Source organism: Hypanus sabinus, unplaced genomic scaffold (genome assembly GCF_030144855.1).
Source record: "Hypanus sabinus isolate sHypSab1 unplaced genomic scaffold, sHypSab1.hap1 scaffold_772, whole genome shotgun sequence".
NCBI classification, from domain to species: domain Eukaryota; kingdom Metazoa; phylum Chordata; class Chondrichthyes; order Myliobatiformes; family Dasyatidae; genus Hypanus; species Hypanus sabinus.
In genome coordinates, this window is record NW_026781623.1 from 4,358 (window position 1) to 23,589 (window position 19,232).

Below are 19,232 nucleotides of genomic sequence, written 5' to 3' on the forward strand. Positions count from 1 at the left end.
CCATTTAGAACGGAGTTCAGGAAAAACAAATCACCCAGTTAGTTGTGGATGTATAGAATGCTCTGCCTCAGAAGGCAGTGGAGGCCAATTCTCTGTCTGCTTTCAAGAAAGAGTTGGATAGAGCTCTTAATGATAGCGCCGTCATGGGATATTGGGAGAAGGCAGGAAAAGGGTATTGATTGTGGATGTTCAGCCCTGATCACATTGAATGATGGTGCTGGCTCGAAAAGACCAATGGCCCACTCCTGCTACTCTTGTCTACTTCTAGAGGAATAGATTATAGGAGCAGGGCTGTGATGTTGAAGCTCTATAAGGCACTGGTAAGGACTCAGTTAGAATGCTGTGTGCAGTTTTAGGCTCATTATTTAAGAAAGGATGTGCTGACGTTGGAAAGTGTTCAGTGAAATTTTACTAGAATGAGTCCGGTAATGAGACGGTAACGTATGAGGAAAGTTTGACCGCTCTTGCACAGTACTTCTTGGACTTTAGAAGAATGTCGAATAGAAACATTCAAAGAAACATTTCGAATGTTAAAAGGCATGGACAGAGAGGATGTGGCAAAGTTGTTTCCCACGGTGGGGGAGTCTATAACGAGAGGGCATGATTTAAGGATTGAACGGCGCCCATTCAGAACAGAGATGCGAAGATTTTTTTTTGTTTCAGCGAGGGTGTTGAATCTCTGGCATTTGATGTCACGCACGGCAGTGGAGGCGGTCATTTGGTGTATTTAAGGCAGAGATTGATAGGTGTCTGAGTAGCCTGGGCGTCAAAGGTTCTGGTGAGAAGGCGGGGGAAGTGGGACTAAATGGGTGAATGGATCAGCTCATGATAAAATAGCGGAGCAGACTCGATGGGCCGAATGGCCGAACTCTGCCCCTGAGTCTTATTGTCTTAAGTGTATCCAGCTGCAGATTCTAACATTCCGCTTTGAGGAGTTGGAAATTGAACTGGATGAACTCAGGGTCATTCGGGAAGCCGAGTGTGTGATAGGAAGGACATATCGGGAGAACGTTAACCTGCAATGTAATTCCAAAACAATCGAAAACACTTCATTCCGTATGCAAAGAACCCGCTCTCTGCAAAATCCTTCTCCAACCCCGTCAAACATTCTCCCCTACACTACTTCCTGTCACCGTCACACACTGCCTGCAATACACCACTCCCGTCTCCGTCACCCATCCCTCATTTCCAAGCAACCCCGTCTCCGTGACCCAAACTCCCTTCTGCACACTTCGCCGTCTCCATCATCCCTTACCTAACCATACGTTCCTTCCCCATCTCTGTGATACAATCCATGTGCTAACCGCTCCCCATCTCAGTCGTCGCACCACTCTCCTGCCACACTGTGTCACTGGAAAAATGCGTAGTATGAGGGAGAGACGATGGGTGGTGTTTCACCTTCCCCCCCCCCCCGTTCCACCGGATATCGATTACCAGGATCTGAAACTCCCCATAACTCTGCATCTCAGGCCGGTCACGTGTTCCACACCACTTGCATCAGTGTTTGCATTCTCAGCACAATTTCCCTGGCTTCCTCTCTCCTCCCCTTCCTTCCTCTAACGGCAGCACACAGTCCGCGCAAACACACACACCACAACTCCGAGAGACACACACGATTCAAGACTACTGGAAAGCCGAAAATCTGGGTATTGGTGAGTGTGGAGACGGCGGAGGGAGAGGGTTTCGTACTTTTGCTAACTCCGGTAGGGTGTGCTGCGACGGTGCGGGAGGTACTTCACATTTCCGACCCCGGGAGTGTGATGGGATAACATTTAGGGAGCTTCGCTGGTTAACTGACCCTGGAAGACTATGCTGGGACGGTGTGGACGGAGTTTCATTTCGTGTATGCCCTAGGGTATGTGTGTTGGGTCAGAGTGGAGGGAGCTGAACTCTGTGCCTGACTCCGTGAGTGTGTGAAGGATCGTTGCGGAAGGAGATTCTGTCTGTGTCTGACCCAGGGTGTGTGTGATGGGATTGTACGGAGGGATTCTCGCTCTGTCTCTGACTCCGAGTCATGGGTTTGTGGATTTCGGATTTTAAGCTGGCTCCAAGCAAAGACAGGGAGCAAGAAAATGGTAACTTACACGTTCTGAACCAAGGCTGCAAACTGAACCCCCTTTCTGTGGCCCCACTCTCCTACACTTCCTTCCTCTTTTCTCAGCACACCATTCCTTCTCTGTGATTCTTAAGTGAGTGAGCAGCATATATGTACAAATAAAATCGGTATGTATGGGAAGGTGGTTTTGCAAAGTGAGGACAGGGATTTAGCTATTAAATTAAAGGACAAGACCACTACCCGCCCCAGTGTGTTCAGACAGAGGAAGGCCATACAGATTAGCACGTGGTGTAAGTTGGTGGGCTCTAAAACTTGGAATCATTGTATTTTTTTCCGAGGAAGGTGGGATCCATACAGCAGAGATGTAATACTGTTTGCACCGGAAATGGAGGGGAACTGTTATCCTAGCGGAAAGGTTTGTCAGTGCTGTGCATGCGAGTTTTCGGGAGAGTTGGTGAACTCGAATTGCAGGGGGATGGGATGCAGAGCTCCAGAGCAAATAGCGGAGTCGCTATGGAGACAGATGATGTTAAGATCGCAGAAAAAGAAAGATTTCAAGAGTTTAGACACAATGCGACTGGTGCCCTGAGCTCCGTATATTTCACTGCAGGACGCTTTAAAAAAAGGTGGTTGAGCCCAGGGAATAAATCAATACATGAATTATGTCATTGCAGCCATTACTGTGAATAGGGTGTAGGAGGAGCAAGCAGGAGAGCAAGATATTTCGGGTTACCCTATTTTTAGCCCTGAGAAATTGGAAGGAATTAAAGGAGGAGGGGTGACATCACTAGGCTGAAAAAACGTCACTGCAGTGAACAGTCAGGACAGGCAAGACAATTCGACTAAATGAGGCTTTATAGGCGGAAGTGACGAATAAGAAATGTCTGGCAATGTTACAACATTGAACATAGAATAGTACAGCACATTACAGTCCCTTCGGCCCACAATGTCGTGCCGACCCTTAAACCATGCCCCCCATATAACACCCCACCTTAAACTCTTCCTTTTCTCTGTCTAGTAGTCTCTTAAATTTCACTAGTGTATCTGCCTCCACCACTGACTTAGGCAGTGAATTGCACGCACCAACCACTCTCTGAGTAAAAACACCTTCCTCTAATACCCCCCTTGAATTTCCAACCCCTTACCTTAAAGCCATGTCCTCTTGTATTGAGCAGTGGTGCCCTGGGGAAGAGGCGCTGGCTATCCACTCTATCTACTCTTCCTAATATCTGGTATGCCTCTATCATGTCTCCTCTCATCCTCCATCTCTCCAAAGAGTAATGCCCTAGTTCCCTTAATCTCTGATCGTAATGCACACTCTCTAAACCAGGCAACATTCTGGTAAATCTCCTCTGTACCGTCTCCAATGCTTCCACATCCTTTCTATAGTGAGGCGACCAGACTGGGCACAGTTCTCCACGTGTGGCCTAACCAGCATTTTATAGTGCTGAATCTTTGCATCGCGACACTAAAACTCTATCTCACGACTTATGAAAGCCTATACCCCATAGGTTTTCTTATCTACCTCATCAACCTGTGAGGCAACTTTCATGGAATTGTAGATATGTACCCCCAGATCCCTCTGCTCCTCCCCACTACCACGTATCCTGCCATTTACTTTGTACTCTGCCTTGGAGTTCGTCCTTCCAAAGTGTACAACCTCACACTTCTCCGAGGTGAACGTCTCTGCCACTTTCCACTGGGAAATGAACAATCAAGCGTTCCATCGAAAGGACAGACAGGTGGGCAGAAGGGATGGGGTGGCTCTGCTGGTGAGGAATGAAATTCAGTCCCTTGCGAGGTGTGACGTAGATTCAGGAGATGCAGAGTTAGTATGGATAGAACTGCGAAATTGTAAGGCCAATATGTCATTACCTCTGTTCCTGATGTTTCTTGCATTGTCGTACACGTACTTTAGCCCTTCTGCCTAACTATCTTTACAGCCTTTATTCTGTTTCTCTTTCCTCAAATGCTGGATCTGCCTTTACTCCATGCACTGTACTTGCAGCTCGCACATGACCTTTATACTGCTCCACCTCACAATCTGCTCTAACACTCTGGTTCCCCTCCACCTGCAAATCTAGTTTAAATCCCCCGGTGCAGCACTAGCAAACCTTCCCGCTGGATTTTAGTAACCCACCAGTTCAGTTGCAACCCGTCCCGTCGGTATAAGCCCCACATTCCTTGGAACAAGGCCCAATTGTCCTGAAACATGAATCTATCCTTCCTGCACAAATTCCTAAGCCACGTATTTAGCTACATGATTTTCCTATTTCTGGCCTCAGTAGCACGAGGCCCGGGTAGCGATCCCGAGATGGCAAACCTGGAGGTCCCTCCCTCCAACTTTGCACTTAACTCCCTAAACACTCTTTGCATAACCTCCTCCTACTTCCTATCCACGTCATTTGTCCCTCCATGGACCACGACATCCAGCTGCTCACACCCCCACTTGAGAATACTGAGAACTCGATCCGAGATATCACAGACCCTAGCACCAGGAAGCCAACAGACCATCCGCGATTCTCGATCTCTCCCACAGAACCTGCTATCTCTCTCCCCAGCCATCGAATCCCCTATCACTACTGCTCTCCTCTTTCCACTCCATCCCCTCTGAGCTGAGGATCCAGTCTCACTGCCAGATTCGTAACCACTACAAATTGTCCCTGGTAGGTCGTCCCCACCAACAGTATCTAAAACGGTATGCTTATTATTGGTGGGAACCGCCGCAGGGGTACTCTGCTAATTCTCTCTATTCCCTCCCCTACACTCACAGTCACCCAGATACATGCCTCCTGGCATTTAGGGGTGAATGTATCCCTGTAACTCCTGTTTATTTCTCCTTCTGGCTCCCGAATGATCTGAAATTTATCCAGCACCCTAACACGGTTTGTGAGGAGCTGCATCTGGATGCATCTTTTGCAGGTGTGGTCATCCGGCACGTTTGTGCTCGCCCGGACTTTCCACTCACTGCTAACGGACCACTCGACTGCCCTAACTGCTGCCTCCATTACCTACTCATAAACTAATTAGATTAATTGAGGGAGATTACCTGGCCTTATCTCACTGCGAGGAAGCTAGTCCTCAGCATCAGCTCGCCGAAGCCTCTGGAGTCAAGCCTTCCTACCCTGTCTCCCTGTTACCCTGTTAATCTGCTCGCTTTTTAAACTCTCCCACTGCCTCAAGGGCCGAATTTCACGCGCTTGCGCAGACGTGCCCCGTTCAAACTGCCGAAGTACTCCTTTGGAGATATGATGATGTGGTGGCCATTACAGAGACTTGGATGGCTCAGAGGCAGGAATGGATACGTCATGTGCCAACTCTTAGATGTTTCAGAACGGGCGGGGTTGGGCAAAAGTGCTGAGGGCGTGGCACCGTTGATCAGAGATTGTGACACAGCTGCAGGAAAGGTCGACTCCATGGAGGAGTTATCTACGGATAACTCCAATAACTTTAATAGGTGATTTTTCATAGGCCGCCCAATGGTAGCAGGAATATCGAGGAGCAGATAGGGAAACAGATCCTGGAAAGTTATGATAATAACAGAGTTGCCGCGATGGGAGATATTAAAATCCTAAATATCGATCGGCATTTCCCTAGAGCAAGAGGTTTGGATGAGTTGGTGCCTGTGAGGTGTTTTTAGGAATGTTTCTTGATACAATTATGTAGATAAGCCTCCAAGACGGGAAATTGTTCTTGATTTGTTATTGGAAAATTTACTTGCTGAGTTGCTAGATTTCAGTGAGATCTCACTGTGGAGAATGATCTTGGTGATTGTAGTGATGACTTGCAGCAGACTGAAAAGCTTGAACACGTAGACAATTAAAAAGAGGATGTGCTGGAGATTTTGGAATGCATCTTTTGGATAAGTCATCGGGACCGGATGAGATGTACCCAAGGCTACTCTGGGAAGTAAGGTAGGAGGTTACTGAGACTTTGGCGATGATCTTTGCATCATCAATGGGGACGGGCGCGGTTCCGGAGGATTGGTGGGTTGCGGATATTTTTCCTTTATTCCAGAAATGGAGTGCATGCGGCCAGGAAATTCTAGACCAGTGAGTCCTACCTCAGTGGTTGTTAGGTTGATGGAGAAGATCGTAAGAGGCAGGATTTATGCACATTTGGGGAGGGTTAATATGTTTAGCAATAGACAACATAACTTTGTAAAGGGCAGCTTGTGCCTTACGAACCTGATTGAATCTTCTGAGGATGTAACTATTCACATTGATGAAGGAAGAACAGTAGATTTAATGGAAATGGATTTCGCACAGGCATTTGATAAGGTACCCAGGCAAGGTTTATTAAAAAAGAAAGGATGCATGGGATCCAAAGGGACATTGCTTTGGAGATCCTGAACTGGCTTGCCCACAGAAGGCAAAGAGTTGTTGTAGAAGGCTCATAATTTTAGAAGGCCTTTAACAAGGTGCCGCACATAAGGCTGCTAAAAAATATAAAAGCTTATAGAATTGCGGGAAAGTTACATACGTGGACAGAGCATTGTGTGATTGGCAGGAAACAGAGTGGGAATAAACGGATCCGTTTATAAACGTGTTGTGGCCGCGTTTTTTTTTATTCGGTATGTCAACGATTTGGATTATGGAATAGATGGCTTTGTGGCTAAGTTTGCTGATGATACAAAGATAGGTGGAGTGCCGGTAGTGGTGAGGAAACAGAGTGTCTGCAGGGAGACATGGATAGATTAGGAAAATGGGAAGAGAAGTGGCAAATTAAATGCAATGTTTGGAAAGCGTACGTTCATGCACTTTGGTAAGAAATAAACGGACAGAACATTATGTAAATAAGGAGAGCATTCACAATTCTCTGATGCAACGGGACATGGGTGTCCTCGTGCAGGATACCCTTAATGTTAACCTCCAACTTGAGTCAGTGGTGAAGAATGCGAATGCAATGTTGGCATTTGTTTCCAGAGGATTAGAGTACAGGAGCAAGGATGTGATGTTGAGGCTCTATAAAATACTGGTAAGACCTCACTTGGAGTACTGTGTACAGTTTTGGGCTCCTTATTTTAAAAAAAAAGGCTGAGCTGACTTTGCAGTAGGTTCAGTGAAGCTTCCCTAAAATTATTTCCGGAATGAGAGGGTTAACATATGAGCAGCATTTGACCGCTCTGAAACTGCACTCCTCGGAGTTTAACAGAATGAGCGGGGAACTGATAGAAACATTTCTTATGTTAATAGGCATATAGGCAGAGTGGTTTTGGCAAAGTTGTTTCCCATGGTGGGGGTGTCCAGTACGAGAGAAGATGAGTTAGGGATTGAAGGGCGCCCATTCAGAACAGAGATGCAAAGATTTATTTTTTTTTTATCTAGAGGGTGGTGAATCTGTGGAATTTGTTGCCACGGGCGGAAGTGGATTTCAAGTAATTGGGTGCGAGAATTGATAGTTATTTAAGTTGCCAGGGCATCAAAGGATAAGGTGAGAAGGCGTGGGAGTGGCATTAAATGGCAGAATGAATTAGCTCATGATGAAATGGCGGAGCATACTCGATGGGCCGAATGGTCGACTTCCGCTACTTTGTCTTATGGTCTTATAAATGCAAAACTGGCCTGAGAAGTGGCAGGTTGTGTTCAACCCAGGTAAGTGGGAGGTGGTTCATTTGTGTAGGTTTAATATAATGGCAGAATATATTACTAATGGTAAACCTTGCAGTGTGGACGATCAGAGGGATCCTGGAGTCCGATTCCATCAGACACTCGTAGCTGCTGCGCAGTTTAACTCTGTGTTTACGAATACAATGCATTAGTAATCATCAACCGTGGAACTGAGTTCAACAGCGAGAGGTAATGTTACTGCCATGATGCACAGCGGTCACCCACCCCACCCCCACTTGGGGAACTGTGCTCAGTTCTGGTCACCTGACAACAGGGATGATGTTGAACCTATAGGAATGGCACAGAGGAGATGTATAAGGATGTTGCCTGGATTGGGAATCATGGCTTCTGGTAATAGTTTCAGTGAACTCGGAGTTCTGTCCTTGCAGCGACGGAGGATATGTGGTGACCTGATAGCGGTGTATAAATGATGAGAGGCATCGATCGTGTGGATCGTCAGAGGCTTTTTCCCAGGGCTAAGATGACTAACCGGAGAGGGAACAGTTTTAAGGTGCTGGCAGTAGGACAGAGGGGATGTTAGGAGCAGTTTTTTTTACGTAGACAGTGGTGAGGGCAGGAATGTGCTACATCCGACCCTGCTGCAGGCGGATACAATTGGAACTTGTTATAGACTCCTCGATGGAGCCGTCAATATTAGAGGATTATGGGTAACCCTAAGTAATTTCTAAAGTCAGTACACGTTCAACATAACATTGTCAACCGAAGGGCCTGCATTGCGCTCAATGTTTTGATTTATAGTTCTCTGTGTCCCTGGTTTCCTCTACAACACTCCCCAGGGTCCATGTGACTCCACTTTCAGGGAAACGTGTACCTGGATGCACAGGTCCATTTGCACTGCTATAATTTCCAGAGTCCTTCCCGTTCACTCTGAAAGTCTTCCCGTGGTTTGTCGTCCAGAAATATGTCTGATCGCCCTTAACGAGTTAACCTGCATGCGGCTGCGCTCGGCAATCTTCCTCAGCTGATTAGGATCCTCCTGTCAATGATAACTGTCCTCTCTGTTGACAACGCCACCAACATTACTCTGTTCGGCAAGGTTATTAACTGCACAGTGTACATTCTCGGGGAAACCGCCATATTGCTGAACGCAATCAAACTGCTCAGAGAGGCGTCGCGGGTTCCACATCATCCTCCAATGAAGTCTGCAAACTGGACCTTGTCAAGTTCCTTGTTAAATTCCATGAAAATCACATCTACTATCCGTGCGTGATCTACCTTCCCCGGTCAAATCAAACCGACAACTGTCCCTGGGTCTCACGCCATCTGATATCTCCCTCCCCTTCGATGTTCCACGCTCCAAATCTCCTCCTCTCTTTCCCTCTCTCACCACTACAGTTCATGTCCGTCTCTCCGAAACTTCCATCTCCCAGGGTGTCTACCATCTGGGATATTCTTAATGGACATGTCTATGTATGTTACATAGACCAATGGAAAAATAGGTCATGCACAATCAAATCAGTCGGTCATCTCTCCCTGGGTCCCACATCATTCCTCTCGATATAATTTACCCTGTTTTACCAAATTGGACTTTAAAAGCATTTATCCTGGGATCAAACAGAAGTAAATACACAGACATTGGTGTACGGTTATCCCTCGAATATGTGATCCCGTTGCCTTTCCACTCCGCCAATATCAGGTTATCTCTTACAATTGTACAGTGTATTTTGGGCACGAGCCAACAGCCAAATATAGTCAGTGAGCGATTTCAAGAAGCACTTGTTCAGTTTCAGCCAGTCTACGGATGCGACCGGGCAGTGCACAAAATTAGAACTGCACGTCTGCAGTCAGTTCCTCCATTACCAAGGCAGAGTTGGGTAAAAGTGAACATTAGCTCATTCTTAGTATGAAATGCTGCTAGCTTTTGTTAGCTCGCACAAGCAAGGCAGCTTCTGCATCTTATCCTGTGACTTTCGTGACCTCAGTCTTCTGACAGTCAAACCGAGCAATAGCATTTAGCCTTTCCACAATAAAACAGAAGTAACATCATAAGAACGTAAGATTTAGGAGCAGAATTGGACTAATCGACACATGGAGACTGCTCCACAATTTCATTGTGGTTGATCCATTTTACTTCTCAGCCTCAATCCCCTGCCTTCTCCCTGTATTCCTTCACGCCCTGACCAATCAAGAACTACTGCCATAAAAATGTGCCTTGCCCTCCACGGCCACCTGTGGCAAAGAAATACACTGATTCACCACTCACTGGCTGTAGTAAGTTCTCCTTGTGACGCGCCTCTCTTCTAAGTCTCTGTCCTCTGGTCTTCGACCCCTCCACTATAGAAACTATCCTCTCCATACCCAGTCGATCAAGGAATTTAAATATTCAATAGATTTCGATGGGATCACCTTTCTTCCTTCTAAATTCCAGTGAGTACAGGCCTAGAGATATCCAGCACTTCCCATATGCCGCCCTTCAATCTAGGAATCAGTTTTGTGAACCTCGTTTGAAATCTCTCCACTCTGAGCACCATCTTTCTAAGATAAGAGGCCCAAAACTGTTCACAATACTCTACGTGAGGCCTCGGCAGTGCTTTATAAAGTTTCAGCGTCGAAATGCTGACTTGCATTTGCCCTCTTCATCACAGACTCTACCTGAGAAGTTTACATCATCGACACAACATTATGGGCTGAGGGGCCGGGAATGTGTTGTAGATTTCTAGACTTCCCTAAAAAACGTTAGGGAATCTCGCACAGGGACTTTAAAGTCCCCTTGATTCTCTGTGATTTTTGTGTTTCCTTTCCATTTAGAAAATAGTCAAACCTTTATTTTCTGCCAAAGTGCCTGACCATACATATTTCAACACAACAGTAAATTTGCCATTACTTTGCGCTGTCTAAGCCCCTCTGTAGCCTCTCTACTTCCTCAAAACTGTCTTCCCCTCCACTTATCCTCATATCGTCTGCAAACTGCGGAGCCACGTTCATGGAGCTACAGACACGGACCGGAAGATCCCTCTGCTCATCGACACGGTCTTGTCCTTAACACTGTGCTTTATCTTTCTATTTGTCCGGGTTGAACTCTTCTGCCATTTCTCCAACCACATCTGCAAGGGTTGTCAGCACAACAGCAATTGCTTTCGTTTCTGTGAAAAATGTATTCCAAAAATAAATAAGTTCTCATTTCTCAAGAAGTATCCAATTCAAACCGAAAAGGGAACTCAAAGCTCTTGTGAAAGCTAAAGAAAGGGTTTACAAGAAAATAAAAAAAAGATAGCTGGAATGCGATCATCGGTTCGGCTCCCGGATTCAGCTGGGTGATGGTAGCCCCCGGACGGAGAAACTTACGAATCTCGTTTGGATGGACATTCGGCGATGTTTGCAAACAGTACACAATATGAGAGTAAACAAGTAATAGCCTCATATTTTACCCCGATTCCAACTAAACGCTTTGCTAACTTATCTCCTCCTATCCCTCTCCAATGCTATGGTTAGGGATGTAGTGTGTGATCACTATCTCCTTTGGAGATATGATATGTTGGCCATTACAAATACTTGGATATTTAGAGACAGTCAAAAAGTACTGGGAGGGAGGCAAAAGAGATAGAGGCGGGTACTGTTTATCAGAGATAGTGACCAAGCTCCAGGAAAGTTGGATAGCATAGAGGAATTATCTACGGAATCTCTGTGGGTGGAGGTTACGTACAGGAAGCAGTCAATAACTTTACCAGGTGTTTTTTTTTTTTAGGCCGCCCAATAGCAACAGGGATATCGAGGACTAGATTGGGAAGAAAGTCGTAGAAAGGTGTAATAATAATAAAGAGGTCGTGATGAGAGATTTGTATTTCCAAAATATCATTTGGTATCTCCCTGGAGCAAGGAATTTAGATAAATCGAGTTTCTTAGGTTTGTTCATGAAATTTTTTTGACATAATATGTAGATAAGCCTATAAGAGGAGACGATGCACTTCTTATGGCATTGGAAAATGAACTTCGTCAGGTAGCACAACACTCAGTGCGAGACCTTTTTAGAGATAGCGAACATTATTTTATCTTCCTTACAATAGCGTTGGAGAGAGATAGGAACAGAAAAGTTAGAAACGCATTTAGTAGGAGTAAGGAGAATCATCAGGCTATCAGTCAGGAAACTGCAAGCTTAAACTGGATGCAGATGTTCTCAGTGAAAAACACGGCATAAATGAGGCAAATGTTCAGGGGATATTTGTGTGGAGTTCGGCAAAGGTACGTTCCAAGGAAGTTATGGTCGGGCACAGGAACCATGTGTACAAAGGCTGTACTAAATCTAGTCAAGACGAAAATGAACATCTTGCAAAAAGATTGAGAGAAATGGCTAACGTTAGAGATCTAGAAGATTATAAGGCTAACTGGAATGAGGTTAGGAAGGAAAATAGGTGGGGCAGAAGGGGCCATGAGAAATTCTTGGCGGGCAGGATTAAGGAAAACCCCAAGGCTTTCCTCAAGTGTGTGGAGATTCAGAGGATAAGACGCGAAAGAATAGGACCTATCAAGTGTGACAGAGCAGAAGTGTGTATGGAACCGGAGGATATAGCAGAGATCCTTAATGAAGTTTTATGCTCCAGTATTCACTATGGAAAAGGATCTTGGTGATTGTAGCGATCACTTGCAGCTGACTGAAAAGCTTCAGCGTGTGGATTTTAAGAAAGGGGATGAGCTTGAACTTTTGGAGAGCATCAGGTCGGTACGTCGCCTGGAACGGATGAGATGTGCCCTAGGCTACAATGGAAGGCGAGGAAGGAGATTGCTGAGGCTCTGGCGAAGATCTTTACATCATCAACGGGGAGGGGAAATGTTCCGGAGTATTGGAGGGTTGCGGATGTTGACCCTTTATTCAAGAAAGGGTTGGGCATAGCCCAGGGAATTATTGACCAGTGGATGCACAAGATCCTGAGAAGCAGGGTTTATGAACATTTGGAGAGGTATAATATGATTAGGGATAGTCAGCATCGCTTTACCAAAGGCAGGTCGTGCCTTACAAGCCTGCTTGAATTCCTTGAGAATGTGACTAAACACATTGATGAAGGAAGGGCATTACATGTAGTGTATATGGATTTCAGCAAGACATTTGATAAGGTATCCCATGGGAGGATTATTGAGAAAGTAAGGAAACACGGCATCAAAGAGGGCTAGTGAAGGCATAACTGAAGTGGGTGTGGAAATATGAGGGAAGAGGAGAGGAGGAAAGAAAGCCGTTAAAATCGTTAAAAGAGGATAGTGTAGAGGAAGGGGAGAGGGAAGGTGCGTAATAGGGAAGCCGTGGAAGGGGCTGAGTTGTGTGGGACAGAAGGAGCCAGTGCCAGGCGAGGGTGGGAGAAGGATGCGAGGGACTGAGGAAAACGAAAGGCAGAGAAAGAGTGGGGGCGGGAAGGAGGAAGGTGTGCTGGGAGAGAACGGGGATCTCGGATGGGAGTAGGGGTGGAGATGGGACGAAGGAAATGAAGGTAGACAGTCGGAAGGGACGGGGAATACTGAAAGGATCTGTGAGCGTGTAAGCACATCTGCCTGTCAAGGTGACAGAAGTGTTGGTCTTGGAGAGAAGCAAAAGGGAGTGGCAGACGGGTGACAGTGTGGATTAAGACAATGGGGAAGGGGAGACAGTGGGACAAATATGGGAGAGAGGAGGTAGAGAAAAGAGCAAGGTTTGAGGAGGGGAGGAAGATGGGATAGAAAGTGAGAAAGAATTGTGGGAGGGAAAAGTAGAATGAAAAGTGGAGAGTGGGGGAAGCTTGTCGAAGGAGAACGAGAGGAAGAGACAGGGAATGCCACGGAATAAGGAGGGAGAATGAGAGAGTGCGCCACTGGACGAGGAAAGCGAGGAAACGCTCTGAATGGACCGTGTTTCGAGGTGAATTGTTCACCTCACTCGGAGGGAGGGAAAGTCCAATGCTCAAAGCAGAAACTAGCTGGAGGTGCATCTGTCCTTGATAATTGAGACTCTGTACGAGTGACAAAATCCCTCGGTCGTTCCCTCCTTTCTCATTCCTGCACTCTCAGCTCATTCCTCTCTCAACTCATCTCCTCCAAATCCTTTCCTTTCTCTGTCCCTTCTTCGTTTCCACATTTCTTCAGACCTCCCGGAATTCCTCCTCCATCTGAACGGCGATCTCCATTCCTCCTCTCCTCCTCCCCGCTGTCTTGTTCCATCCTGATCTCTCACCCTTACCTCCGTTCACCGACCCTGTCTCTCCAATCACTCCCCAACTCTCCTGCCTTAATTTCTCCAAGTCTCACCCTCTCCGCTCATTATCCCCCATCTCCATCACTTCTTCCTCCCTGTTCTCTGGACACACCCATTCACTCGCTTCCTTCTCCCTAGTCTTTCCATTGTCACAACCTCTCTATCCCCGACCCCAGTCTTCTCTTCTTTCTCCCCACTCTCATCAGCTCTTTATCCGGCGTTGGTTGTTACCGGTCTAACCCACTTGTTTACACAGGCTTCCTCTGACAACGGTTGTTTCAGCTACCTGAGCTCAGAGACGCAGAGAATACTCGGCAGGATGGACCGGAACGAGAGTCACATGAATGTGAAGTTGGGAAAGACGGAAGCACGGTCCCCTTCCCGAGGTGAGTGGGGCAGAAAGACAGGGGACTGATCTATTCTGTAGCTTATCCTGGTGTGTGTGATGGGACGCGGTGGAGGGTGCTACACTCTGTGTCTGACCCCGGGAGTGTGTGATTCGACTGTGTGGAGGGAACTTCAGTCTGTCTCTGACCCTCGCTTTTCTGTCCCCAGCTGAACCTGATGTATCGTATGCTGAACTGAATTTCAAGACCCGCTCTGCGCCCCGGGTGCGGAAAGATCGAGGTTAGTTTTATCTTTGTTGGTTTGACACTGTTTAGCTGACGTGTTCAATCCTGTCCAGAGATCTCAGGGCAAACGTACAGTCACCCTAAGGATTGCTTGTTTGAGCATAAGACGGAGGGAACGCATGGGAAAGACGATGGGTGGGTGGACTTTGTGGGAGGAACGGTGGGGAGGGTGCCGTTAGGTGTGAGCGCCCTGGTAGGGACAGTATACAGGGAGCGCCGTAGGATGGTTTGATGAGTGTGTGCTGAGGGTCGGTGAGGAGATCTAGAATGGTATGTGCCTTGTGGAGGAAGGGGCGCTGAGGAGTGAGCGCTGTAGGGTGGGTTTGTGGTGATGAGTGAGCACCGTGAGGAGGGAGGAGGGTGAGGAGGGACGCAGTGGGAGAAACGGTGAGGATGAGGCGCTGTATAAATCCATAACTGCTCTCTCAATGTTCTTAACCCCACACTCTTTCCCCTCCTCTCCGCTCCCTCACCTCCTCACACCCTCTCCGCTCTCCGTTTCTCCCCCTCTCTCCCCGTTTTCCCTACTCTCCCCCACTGTCCCCTTCTCTTCGCCCTCTCTCATTGCCCCCCTTCCTCCAGTCACTCCTCTATCACAGTCACCGTCTCTACCATTCTCGGTCTCCCCCTTGCGTTCTGTCCATCTCTCTCCGCTCCCTCTCATCCTTCCCTGTCCGCCCCTCCGGTCTTACAACCTGGCTCTGTCCCTAATTTTGCCCCTGAACTCCCCTCACGCCCTCTCCTCCTGACGATGCATGGGTCATGCCCTTTCCCCTACACTGTGTCCACTCGCTCATCGCCCTCTCTCGCAAATTGTCTTCTTCACTCTTCTCCATCACCCTCTCACTTTTCTTCTCCCCTCACTCCCTCTTCTCAATCCCCCTCTCTTTCGCCGTCTTTCACACCTCTCCCTGCCCTCTCACTGTTCCCGACTCTCTCCCCACCCCTCCCGCTCTGTTTCCACCTCTCTCACCCCGTTCACCCTTCTGATACTTTGTCTTTCATCTTCCCTCCCAGCACCACTGTCGCTACAACCCTCTCTCTGTCCATCGCTCTCCTCTGCTGCCCCCGAGAGCCTCTTGAGTCTCTACCACTTTCCCTGACCCTCTCACTCGAATTCTCACTCATTCTCCCTCATTTGCCTCTCTCTCTTCTCTCACCCCCTCCTCTCTCTTCCTGACACCCTACCCCATTCTCTACCGCTCTCACTCTCTTGATCTGCTCTCTCTCTTTCTCCCAGGCGATCTGAACTCCACCTACTCAGATCTGAACTTTCGGAAAGAGAAACCCGGTATCGATCAGGATGAAGATCCTCCCATTGCGTCGAGACCTAGCGGTTTGTCAACCACTACACAAACAGGTTAGTGTTCACAGTGATCACGTGTCATACTCGCAATTTTCCAAGTTTCTAATGCATCTGCCTCTGTCTCCCATAGACTAACAACATCTGGGTAATAAAAAGTTGTCACTCGACTCCCTAGTTAATTCTCTGTCTGTGATGTATATAAATGATCTGGATGAAATTGTAGATGGGTGTTTTAGAAACATAGAAACATAGAATACATACGTCACTATACAGGCCCTTCGGCCCACAAAACTGGCCGCACATGTCCCTACCTTAGAACAACCTAGGCTTTACCCATAGCTCTCTATTATTCTAAGTTCCATGCAGCCATTAAGAAGTCTCTTAAAAGATCCTCTCGTTTCCACCTCCACCACCGCCTCCGTCAGCCCATTCCACGCACTCACCACTCGCTGCGTAAAATCTTACCCCTGACATCTCCTCTGCGTTAACTTCCAAGCACCTTAAAACCGTGCCTACCCTTGCGATCCAATTCAGCCTTGTGGAAAAGCCTCTCTATCCAAACAATCAATGCCTCTCATAACATTATATATCTCTATCAGGTCACCTCTCATCCTCCGTCGCTCCAAAGAGTAAAGACCGAGTTCACTCAACCCTCCTGATGAAGGGTTTCGCCCCAAAACTTCGTCTCTACCTCCTCCCATAGATGCTGTCTGGCCTGCTGAGTTCTGCAGCAATTTTTTTTTTTTTTTTTTATTCACTCAAACTATTCTCATCAGGCATTCTGTTCAATCCAGGAAATATTCTTCTAAATGTCCTCTGAACCCTTTCTATGGTTTCGACGTCTTTCCAAGGCTAGCCGAACTGAGCATAGTACTCCAAGTGGGGTCTGAACAGGATCGAATAGAACTGCAAAATTACCACTCGGCTCATAAATGTATATAAATAATATGCATGAAATTACAGATGGGTGGGTCAGTCGCTTTGCTGATGATACGGCGAGAAGTGGCGCTGTCGAGAGCGGAGAAGACCGGCAAAATATTCAGTGTGACGCAGATCAGTTACAGATATGGTTTGGAGACCGGGAGCTGCATGGAGTTTAACAGGGAAAAACCTAAAATGTTGCACCTTGGTAACTCTAATGAAAGAAATGACACACTGTCAAAGCCAAAACCATAAACAGTGCTGTAACATAGAAACATAGAGAACAGGCCCTTCGGATACAATGCTGTGCCGAACGTTTCCTTACTGTAGAGGGGCAGAGGATCTTGGGGTTCATGTTCATAGCTCCTGTTACGCGGCTGCGCAGTTTGATGGGATGGTTAAGAAGTCCTATGGCATTCTTGTCTTTATTAGTCGGGATATTGAGTACAAATGTCAATCACTAGCCAGGCTGAATCAGGCGTATTGTATACAGTTCTGGTGACCCCATTATCGGAAGGATGTCAGTGCGTTGGGGAGCCTCCGGAGAGGTTTAACAGGACTCTGCCGGGATTCGGTGGCATGTGTTGCAACGAGAGGTCGGACACCTGGGTCGCTTCCTCTGGAGCGGAGGAGGCTCAGGGGAGATCTGACTGATCTCTGGAATCCGTCAGACTCCTGTCCGCCTTTGCCAAGTCAAGGAATTTGAAATTTGTTGAGGTAACAAAAGGCACTCGTGAGAACACACTTGGAGTATTGTGTTCAGTTTTGGGCTCCTCATATATAATGACATCAGAGATGGTTCAAAGAAGATTGACGAGAATGATTCTAGGAATGAGAGGTTTGCTGTATGAGGAACATCTGCCAACTCTTGGTCTGTATTCCCTGGGTTTCAGCAGAATACGCGAAGATCTCACAGAAATTTTCCGAATGCTGAACATTTACGAACAGATTAGATATGGAAAATTTCCTTCCGTTGGTAAGGAATTCTAGGACAAGAGGGCAAATCTTCAGGATTGAAGGACGTCTTGTTAGAACTGAGGTGCGGAGAAATTACATCAGTCAGAAGGAGGTAAATTTGTAGCATTTTTGGCGACGAGCAGCTGTGGAAGCCAAGTCATCCAGTGCATTTAAGGCATAAAATGAGAGGTTCTTGATTAGCCAGCGTTTCAGAGGGTCTGGGCAAAAGGCAATGGAGTGGGGATGACAGAAAGAATTAGATCAGCCCATGATTGAATAGCGGAGCAGCCTCGGTGGCCTAACGGACTACTTCGGCTACTATCTTATGAAACATAGAAATCCTACAGCACAATACAAGACTCTTAAAATACCCTATCTTATCCAGCTTCATCACAGTTGCTAGCCGCCAATTCCACGAACCGACCACTCTCTGAGTGAAAAACAGACCCCTGACATCTCCACTGTACGCAATCCACAGCACCTTAAACCTGTGTCCTCTTGTGGCAACCATTTCAGCCCTGGGCCAAAAGCCTCCGAATATCCACACGATCAATGCCTCTCATCACCTTATACACCTCTATCAGATCACCTCTTATCCTTCGACGCTCCGAGGAGAAAAGGCCGAGCTCACTCAGCCTATTCCCATAGGGCATGCTCCCCAATCTAGGAGACATCGTCGTAAATCTCCTCTGCATCCTTTCGATGGCTACCACGTCATTCCTGTAGTGATGCGACCAGAACTGAGCACATTACTCCAAGTGGGGTCTGACCAAGATCCGATATAGTTGCAACATTACCTCTTTGCTCCTAAATTCAATTTCACGATTGATGAAGGTCAATACACCATATGCCCTCTTAACCACAGAATCAATCTGTGCAGCTGCATTGTGCTTCATATGGACTCGCACCCAAAGATCGCTCTGATCTTCCACACTGCCAAGTCTTATCATTAATGCTATATTCTGCATTGATATTTACCTCATCACACTTATTGTGTTGAACTCCATCTGCCAATTCTCATCCCTGTTTTGCATCCTATCAATATCCCGCTGCAACCTCTGACAACCCTCCACACTATCCCCAACATCTGCAAACTATGTGTCATTAGCAAACATACCAACCCATCCCTCAACTTCCTCATTCAGGTCATTTGTAAAAATCACGAAGAATAAGGGTCACAGAACAGATTCCTGAGGTACTCCACTGAGGACCTCCATGTACAAAATGATCCGTTTACAACCACTCTTTGTCTTCGGTATGCAAGCCAGTTCTGTATCCCCTAAGCAATAGCCCATTGGATCCCATGCATCATTATGTTCTCAACTGGCCTTACATGGGGTACCTTATGAAAAGCCTTGCTGGAATCCATATACACTAGATCTACTGTTCTTCATTATTCAAAGTGTTTATCCGCATCCTCACAGAAATTTAATCAGGGACGTATGGCCGGACCTGCCCTTGACAAAGCCAAGCAGACTACTCCTAAATATTTTACTTCCTCAAACGTTCATAAGTCTTGCCTCTCAGGATCTTCTGCATCAACTTACCAACCACTGAGGTAAGACTCACTGGTCTA

At 46.9% G+C, this 19,232-nt stretch overlaps 1 protein-coding gene across 1 annotated transcript in view; it reads left to right on the forward strand.

Annotated features, from left to right (window-relative positions):
* Nucleotides 1–1,534: 1,534 nt before the first annotated feature.
* The window catches only part of LOC132390113 (oxidized low-density lipoprotein receptor 1-like), a 30,076-nt gene continuing 12,378 nt past the window's right edge, over nt 1,535–19,232 (forward strand). The window contains exons 1-5 of the mRNA XM_059962703.1: nt 1,535–1,652; nt 14,097–14,226; nt 14,396–14,467; nt 15,055–15,144; nt 15,713–15,832. Of these exons, the coding sequence (XP_059818686.1) occupies nt 14,160–14,226; nt 14,396–14,467; nt 15,055–15,144; nt 15,713–15,832 (349 nt within the window). The 5' untranslated portion in view covers nt 1,535–1,652; nt 14,097–14,159. The remainder of the gene's footprint in view (nt 1,653–14,096; nt 14,227–14,395; nt 14,468–15,054; nt 15,145–15,712; nt 15,833–19,232) is intronic.